The sequence below is a fragment of the Engraulis encrasicolus genome, chromosome 19, assembly GCF_034702125.1.
Source record: "Engraulis encrasicolus isolate BLACKSEA-1 chromosome 19, IST_EnEncr_1.0, whole genome shotgun sequence".
Taxonomy (NCBI): Eukaryota; Metazoa; Chordata; class Actinopteri; order Clupeiformes; family Engraulidae; genus Engraulis; species Engraulis encrasicolus.
Genome location: NC_085875.1, coordinates 38,176,240 through 38,185,891, shown reverse-complemented (window position 1 = coordinate 38,185,891; position 9,652 = coordinate 38,176,240). Strand labels below are relative to the sequence as shown.

Here is a 9,652-nt window from a genome sequence, read left to right as displayed (position 1 = left end):
AGGGTACAAAATTGCCACATCCAGCGTCTCCTCCCCCATACTCGCCATTGGTGGCTGAGGCAGACCTATCAAGGTAGTCTTGTTACAAGGGCAAGTTCATCCTCTGGGGAAAAAACCTTGCAGTGTATACCAGGTCCAGGGACACTGCATTTTTCTGCTCTCCTGCAGGTTTTTAATGTTTTCCTACCCAAATATTGCATTTACAGCACTAATATTGTAGTAATAATGTAGAAAACCTACTGCAGTGGTGAAAACAGCAGTAGGCCTACATTGCAGTACAGGTTTTTAGTGTGTTTAGAGCAGTTTTTCTCAACCTTTTTTGAACAAACGCCCACTTGACCTCATCATAATCCTCCCAACACCCCATTGTCCTCATCACAAGTCTGCCAATGCCCCCCTCAGTATTGGAAACAAAATAGACTAATGTCCCCAATGGGAACTAAAGCCCTGCTCCCACTCAGCTGTATCCTTCTTAACGCCCCCTGGGGGGCTGTATGTCTTTAGAACAGGGGTGGGGAACCTTTTTCATTCGAAGGGCCACTTCAAATTCATCCGAGGGCCATACCATGAACACAAACCAGGATTTCCCCCTGCACTTTAGGTCTATATTGAAGGCAGCCACCTTAAAAACAGACCCCACCTTCTCTAGGTCCACTGAATATAACTGAATTGTATTGCAAATGTATTTCCTCAGATTTCTTTACACAATATGTCATGTTTCATTTGAAGCTGAATAACATTAAAATTATATCGGGGGTCGGATAAAATGGCCTCAAGGGCCGCAAACGGCCCTCGACACATAGGTTCCCTACCCTGCTTTAGAACAACAACAAAAATTCAATCAAACACCAGACAGATATAACACACTTACTTTATTTTATTGAGAAGCCTACTTGCAATTACAGAAAACACCAAGTGCTGGGTACAATTTATAATACAAACATCGAATAATAATAATAATAATAATAATAATAATAATAATAATAATAATAATAATAATTATAATTATAATCCACATAATCATAATTCATTCTTCACATTCACTTTAGTAAATTTTTATAAATAAGACAGTTGACGACAGCAACCGAACAATTCTATAATAGTCTACTGTACATCATTCGCTGGACAGCACGAGCACACAGCCTCCTGTCGCATGGCATCCGCTCTGAGAGAATATAGTTGGATCATTCAGCAACTGTCATTCTGTCTGTCTGAGACCCATCTCATATTCAGTAGCCGACTGGATAACCATACACTGTATATGTTTTTTTTCTCCTTCCATTCACTTAAGCGTAAATAAACTCATATGTGAGCTAACATCACAAAATAGATTCTGTATATTTTTGTACATTTTTGCACTTGGCAAATAAAACATCCGAACAGTGGAGTCATTGTTCTCCTGCAGTAAATAATAAGAATATACATATTCTTTATGTTTTCTGTCTTTTCAAATCTAGCAGCTGCACAGTGTAATGCTTTATTAGACTGCATTATCTGTAGTATTAAGTATCACAATACTGCCTTACACTTGTTATCATAAGAATAATTTGCTTTGCAGACATCTATGCTTGAAAAGCTTGAATGCTTCTCACAGGTAGTCTTCTATGGCCTATACAGTAAGGAAAGCGTTTGCGTTTTGGCAGCTCAGACTGAGATTTAGGAGGCAGCAGGTCTAAAAACCATGTGTAAATGCAATGTACAGTACACGGAGTAGAACACACGGAATAGCGCAGGACCCACGTGGAGATGTTGGTGGAGAGGCCTGCAGTTGATCTGAAGGTGATGAGCAGCCATGAAGACTTTTCTTTGCCCACGGCTGGATGGATAATCTGGCATACAGGGCATTTCGCCAGATGCTGCTGTTTTTTTTCTTAGGGACTGGTTCACTGTGGGGTTTTTTTGAGCGTCGGGGGTTGGTGTTGGTTGGCCTTTTCAATACAGGCAGTGGACTGAGTTAAGCAGGATATACTCTAGTACAGAAACGGCTTGTATGTGTTAGGGGTCAGATTAAGACAAAAATGCCCGGGTGTTTTTTTGGTCCCATGCCAGCCCTGTCTGTGGCTATGTCATGGGCAATATCCAGTCTAAAGAGAACACCCCCTATACATACTGTAGTTTGGGACTCCCAAATTGGGAGTGTGCCTCGAATATAAAACAGAGGTCTTTGTCTCAGATGATCCAATTGATTCTGGGTTAGTAGTAGGGGGGAGGGGTCCGGGGTTGTGTTGGGATTCCCTTTTTCGTTCCAAGTCCAACAACAGATTTCAAACAGAGGCCTTCAGTGGAGTGTAATCAGGCCACAGCTCACTCATGTGTGAGGGTCTTTGCTAAGCCAGTGCTTGCTAAAAGAGTGTAAGAGTCTATTTGCAACAGAACATCCAACTTTTATAAACAAAACTAAAAATTGGTTCGAAATCAACAGGCTTGCTTCAAAGCAATGCATTCTGGACTTGAAATAGAGACGTTATTTGGCCAATGTGGTACGGGTGACGGTTCTAATGTATCACAATTTCAAAATGCGAAATCCAAAATGCACTGCATCAAGCCAACAACTCAGCCAGACAATCATTTCAAAGCAGGCTGAAAATTACAATGCCATTATGACATCGCAATTGTGACAGCGACATTGTCAATTATGACACCACAATTGTAACACAGACATTTTCCATTATAAAGTTAGAACATCACAATCACAGGTCCTGTAGTTCTGAACGCAAATGCAACTCCCACTCAAAGACACTCAACCATCTGTCCGTCTACTCCTAAAGCATGCCACTACTACACAACGGCTTATAGCCTGCCTGTTCACGTCAAGTACTCAGAGTGAGGAGGCACACGAGGTGTTGTATTTGTGTGTGTGTGGATAGCACCTTACTGTATACTTGAGCAGCCCACAGGTGTAAAGTAAGTTAAACTTCACTCGAGCACTTGAGTGTCAGGATCGGAGGCTGACTACACTTACTTCACTTCGTTACACACGTTTACACACACGCAGAAGCAACACTGCCCCATCTTGTCTGAAAGGCTGCTGTGCTTACTTGTATACATGTAAACTCCGGTGTAGTGCTCAGTACCATTCAGTATAGGTACTGTGGGGGTGGGAGATGGGGTGGGGGTTTAGTTGTACTCACATTTTATGGGATTCCCACATTTATGAATAGAAAATCTATTCTATGTACGTCGACATTAAAAAGGGGGACTCCTTTCTTGCGTACTTGTACAAAAAGAAAAGAAAAAAACACAGGGGTGTTGTGGAAATGTAATAACAAATAGTACTTGTAACATCACAGACTCATATTGCTTGTCTCCACATTTCTATGGACAATGGTTCATTTACAGAGGGCGATTTTTTTCTGTCCACAAGCAGGATATAAAAACCTAGGACTGGATCACCCGCGGTTACGCACAGTAACTAAGGGAGACCCACGGCTGCCCATGGCACCAACAAAAAAATCATTTGGTGTAAAGCTTGACACCATGAGCACCGCATGAAACCGACATGTGCCAACATGACACTACAGATTAATGATCATTATAATAATATTAATCAATATCATAATAGTAATAATAATAACAGGAATAGATGCTCTGAGGAAAACATAAGTACTCTTATTATTAATAATAATATTTGGGTATTTGTCCTTATATGGGTATAAAATATCTTTAAAGAAGAGTGAAATCTATTATCATTGAAAATCCCAAGGACTAATGGCTTGATGCATGTAACGCACACGCACACGCACACGCACACGCACACACACACACACCATCCTCTTTAGTTTTAAAAAAACACATCGATGACAGTCCTTTGCTTGCGTCTTTTCCACAGAGTGCTCTTGTGGTTGTGTAGTGTGATTGCTCAACTTTACAGAGAAACGTAACGCCAGGAAGCTAGCACACAAGAGCTGCTGCAACACACCATCAAAAGCAAAGCATAGCAAAGCATTGAAAACCATAACTTAGCGGAGCAAAACATAAAGCACAGAGACCATCTCTGGAGTATTATTGCGGCCCAATTCACCTAACGTGTTCTATGATTCCCCCTAGTGGTGACTCTATGCTGGTGCGCTGGTAATGGAGACGGCTGGTGGAAGAGACCAAGCAGAACTTGTGGTCGTGACACAACATAGCATGGCGGCAGAGGATGGGGAAGTGGTGTAAGTTTCTTGCCAATTACAACGGGCACACACACACACACACTTGCAGACATGTACACACACACACACACAGACACACACAGACACACACACACACACAGACACAGACACACACACACACACACACACACACACACACACACACACACACACACACACACACACACACACACACACACACACACTAACTAACGCAGTTCTCATTTTGACAAAAATTATAAGGGGGGGGGGGGGGGGGGTTATAGGGAGTGCATGGAGGAGCATCACAGCACTGCACTGCAAACAGCACGCACGGGGATGAAGCCAGGATACAAGGAGGCTATGGAGGCAGTGAGGTACACCTGGCTTCAGAAGTTACAATCCAGTTGCATTCCAAATGAGCTGCCGTAACCTGTCCAATTTCACCTGCCCTACGTATTTACTGTACCACTTAAACAGTCATGTAGCCAACTGAAGGCCAGGTGATTAGGGCAATTCATTGGTTGACATGGACATGTAAAACCAGGTCACATGGACTATGTGACACTGAATTGCAACTTCCGAATCCAGGTTGACCTATCACTGTGTTGAGGCATGGGCTTTTTTTTTCAGGGGGAGTTCAAGCTTGAGATGGTGGCCTGGCAAGGACGCAGGCTCAGGGAGGACAGGGGGCTTGGGCTTGGGCTCCCAACACGTCAATTTCTGATAACCTTTGGCAAGACTGCAATTTTTGACGTCGAAGGTATGCCCTTGGAGTCAAAATGTGACGTACGTCTCAAAGCCGCCCACTTGTGGCAGCATAACTTCACTGACGGTTAGGGTAAGGTCTAGGTTTAGGCCACCTATCGTCAACCTGTGATGTGGTAGGTATGCCCTCTGCATCAACAATTGCAGTGTGGTCAAAGGTAGTGAGAAATTGACGAGTTGGGATGAGACTGTGTTGATTTGGGAAGGGGAGGGGTGGGTGGTGCTGTGGCCTGGGGGGCGTAGCGTAAACACATGAACACAGGTGCCCCCTAACAGACGGAGCCAGTAGGGTCGGCCTCGCCGGGCGTGTAGAAGTCAGGAATGGGGAGCCCAGTGTGCAGGGTCACCTGGGAAGGAGAGGACAAACACACTGTAGTGAGAAGGTCGTTCACCACTACAACTGCACATTCACATTAGCCTGGTTGCTCTGGTGCCCCCTGGTGGAGAGCTACACACACTACCACAAATGCGCCGTCTGTGACAACCAGGCTACATTAACATTTTTTTCCAAACATTTCTTTATTAAGTATTTTTATATACAACACAACATCACAAAACCACACCCACCCCAAACCCAAGGCACACACACACAAACAAAAATAAACATAATAATAAAAAGAAAGGGAAAAAACCCACAATAACCATCATCATCATCCCAACAATCAAAAACCACCTAGAGTACAGCAAAACAAATTCCCATCTAAACTCCCACAGTGTCCCAGCCCTCTACTTCAATATCATAACCCATAAGACAATCATAAAACGGGTACCAAATATTCCAAAACGTGTCTAATTTCCCCTTTCAAGTATAATTAATTCTCTCTAATGGAAAATAAAAACAAATTCCTTTTATCCATCCATTTTTATCCATTAGCCATTAACACACATGCTGCTTCAGACTTCCACTCTCTGGCCAAGCAGTGCTTGGCCTCTGCTACATTCACATTTGATGCAAAGTTAAAAAAAGAAGAGGAACAAAGCGATGGTTCTTATACAGTTCTTCAACTGATATTCCTAGGGGGGTAGGGGATATCAGAGGAGAGGAGGAGTTGAGAGGAAAAAATAGGGGAGGGGAGGCAAAGGAGAAGAGAGGAGAGGTGAAGAGAGAGAGGGGGAGTGGAGGAACATAGCACCATTGCAATGGCATTACTAAGGGCCTGAAATAATAGATTTGAGAGTTACCATTTAGGTAGTCATCACCATTTTGGTAGCATATAATAGAGGCTTTTCGTAAAAGGGTTAAATGCAGGTCATCAGTCTGGTGTATTGTGCCTCGAAAATGTATGCATTGTCATTGGCCTCTGGAGGTGTGATGACAGACGCTATGCTTTGGGTGGTGCTGTGTAGCAAATGTGTGAGGAGTGAGGACCTTTGGCGGGGTAAAAGCTGTCAAAATCTGTTCATCTATGCTCAATCACTATTAATGTCCCATATGAATATTGATGAGACAATGGGTTTCCATGTTGTGATGAATATTCATGTTGTAAATGAACACTTGACAAGTCCAAATGGGCGTCCTTATAAAAATGCGTTCACTTGGACTGTGACTGTAGTGCAGATGCATATTTTGACCCTGAGAAAATTGGCTGAGAATGCGACTTTGCAGTTTCACAAACTGGATGGGAAGAACCACACTGAGGCTGAAGCTTGTACTGGTGAATTCAACTAAAACATGTAGTCTCATAATGCGCACCGCTCTGCCAGTGGACACTTTAATAGTAGCTGAAAAGACTTAACCACACAATACTACACTACTATGATATTCCAGTGTCTATGGTATTTCATTGTGACTTGGACACAGTGTTAATTTCGTCAACCATGACTATGACTAAAATATTTCGTCAATGCCCTTTTTTGATTTTCGTCATTTAGACTAAGACTAAGACTAAATTGGGAAGGCAATGACTAAAATATGACTAAGACTAAAATTGATTTTCGTCATTGTGACTAAGACTAAGACTACATTTTAAAAAGCTGACAAAATTAACACTGGTGTTAAATAAAATAGAGAAAAAGAGAATGCCTCTTTGTGTGTGTGTGAAGAAGTTTTATTCTGTACAGTTTGATTATGTTAAAAAGAGAAGCAGTGTGCGGAGAAGGTTTATTCTCTACAGTCAATGATATATGTTAAAAGTGTGTGGAGAAGTTATGTAATGTACAGTGTTGACTAAAATGACGAAAATGACTAAAAATTGACTGAGACTAAAATTGATTTTCGTCATTTAGACTAAGACTAAGACTAAATTGGGAAGGCAATGACTAAAATATGACTAAGACTAAAATTGATTTTCGTCATTGTGACTAAGACTACGACTAAATAAAAAAAAGCTGACGAAATTAACACTGCTTGGACATTGCCATTCTGGTAACAGCAAATTTACTTAACTGGGGCAGTGTCTTAAATGTTTAAATTACACTTATTGGTGTATCTTTGCACATTAATGACTTTGAGTGCATCTGTATTTTGTTTGTAATTTCTATAACATGTAGACTTTCCCTTGATAAATGTTTAAACATTTCTAAATGTGTGGATCATGTATGCATGTATGTGTGTATATACCGGATGTATGTATATCTATGTGTGTGTATATGTGTCCATATGAACATTCTGTAATTATGTTTTCTGCATTATGCATTACAGTATATATGTTTTGAAGTCTTACCTGCACGTTGCGGTTGAGGCTGATGGCTGGGTAGTAGAGGCCCTCCAGGCCCTCGAAGGCGATGGGGCCCTGCTGCTCGTCGTTCAGCAGGAAGATCAGGATGCCTCGCGTGAAGTCCAGCAGCACCCCCACCGTAGCCCCCTTAGTGATCCCCCCATCCGTCCTGAGACAACAACAGGAGGAGGAGGAGGAGGAGGAGGAGGAGGAGGAGGAGGAGAGGGGAGGAGAGGAGAGGACAGGAGAGGAGAGGAGAGGAGAGGAGAGGAGAGGAGAGGAGAGGAGAGGAAAGGAGAGTACAGGAGAGGACAGAAGAGGACAGGAGAAGACAGAGAGAAGGGGGAGGAGGAGGAGGAGGAGGAGGAGGAGGAGGAGATGGGGGATAACCGAGGACAGGAGAAGTAGAGAGGAGGAAATAGGGAGAATAAGGGGGGGGTAGTGGAAAAGAGGACAGGAAAGGAGAAGAGAGGAGGAAATCAGGCAAAGACAGAGGGGACGTGAAGAGAGGACAAGACAAGACAGAAGAGGAGAAGAGGATAGAGAAGTGGTTGGAAAAGAGAGGGTGAGGACAGAGGAGAGGTGATGAGAGGACAGGAGAGAAGATAAGAAGAGAGGAGAGAAGAGGATGATGGTTGACAGGCAATGAAAAGACAGAGGAGGAGAAAAAGGGGAAAAGAGAGGAGAGAAAGGTGAAGGGGACAAAGAGAAGCAAGAGTGAGTTTAGTGAGCGATATAGGCAGTCAAAGGTATTGATGAAAGAATGGATTACTTAGATAAAGGGAACACCTGCCTGCCTGACTCATCAGCAAAGACAGGTGGACACGCACAGACTCCTCAAACGCACACATGCATTCACACAGACATTTCACTTCTCACTTCTTTGTTCCTCTCTTACTAGTATTGAGTGCTTACTGGGCTTATGGGCAGTCATGGGTAAGCGGTTAGGGCGTCATACTTGTAGCCCAAAGGTTCAACTCCCGTTCCGCCAGGTTGGTGGGGGGAGTAATTAACCAGTGTTCTCCCCCATCCTCCTCCATGACTGAGGTACCCTGAGCATAGTACCATCCTACCGCACTGCTCCCTTGGGGCGCCATTGGGGGCTACACCCTTGCACGGGTGAGGCATGAATGCAATTTCGTTGTGTGCAGTGTGTAGTGAACACTTGTGTGCAGTGTGTGTGTGTATGTTTGTGTGTGTGCGTGCCTGTGTGTGTGTAGCAGACTCACCTGTTGGTGTGCGAGTTGTTGTGCATGAACCAGGAGCGGTTGTTGTCCACGTACATGGCCCAGGCCTTATCGTCCTTGCCCAGCATCACGTCCTTCAGCACGTCGCCGCGGGCGATGCCGAAGGCGGGGTCGGGGTGGTTGTCGTAGCGGTCGACGGTCATCTCCCAGTAGTGGACGCCGCGCGAGAAGCCCGTGTTGCCCATGACCACGCGGTCGTCGTAGCTGTTGCACGACACCGTCAGGTTGTCGTTGGAGAGCAGAATGTCCGGGTGCGCCGACGCCGGGTCGAAGACGAACCAGGCGACTGCTCCAACGCGGACACGCACACAGACATACAGATATAACACACAGATATAAACACACACACACAAACACACACACACAGACAGAGAAACACACACACACACACACACACACACACACACACACACACACACACACACACACACACACACACACACACACACACACACACACACACACACACAGACACACACACACACACAAACACGCAGAAAACAAAAACACAAACACACAAAAAGCACAGTATAAGCTCCCAGTCTTGGAAATGTTGTCAGCTTTGATTATAAATCAACACTTGGCCCCACTGGAGTTCGTCTTCATACCCATCATGCTTGCCAGACAGTGAACACCATACTGCATGTTTGCCCACTTCTGATGCACTGCCAGAGTCTCTCCACTCATCTGTTGTCATCCCTCGCGAGCATCCTGTTCCCACTCCCACCCCCATCCCCACATCCTCTCCTGGCTCTCCATCCTCTCCTCTCTTTATCGTTTCCCCTCTCTTTATTTCCATTCATATTCTCTTTTTTTGGGTTCCCTCTCTAATTCCTCCCAGCCACACTTCTGCCTACATCTCTCC

At 44.2% G+C, this 9,652-nt stretch overlaps 1 protein-coding gene across 1 annotated transcript in view; it reads right to left on the bottom strand.

The window, feature by feature from the left end:
• Nucleotides 1–5,015: 5,015 nt before the first annotated feature.
• The window catches only part of trim9 (tripartite motif containing 9), a 75,451-nt gene continuing 70,814 nt past the window's right edge, over nt 5,016–9,652 (bottom strand). Inside the window, exons 8-10 of the mRNA XM_063224209.1 lie at nt 8,770–9,073; nt 7,547–7,709; nt 5,016–5,230 (exon numbers count right to left, since the gene is read on the bottom strand). Of these exons, the coding sequence (XP_063080279.1) occupies nt 5,153–5,230; nt 7,547–7,709; nt 8,770–9,073 (545 nt within the window). The 3' untranslated portion in view covers nt 5,016–5,152. The remainder of the gene's footprint in view (nt 5,231–7,546; nt 7,710–8,769; nt 9,074–9,652) is intronic.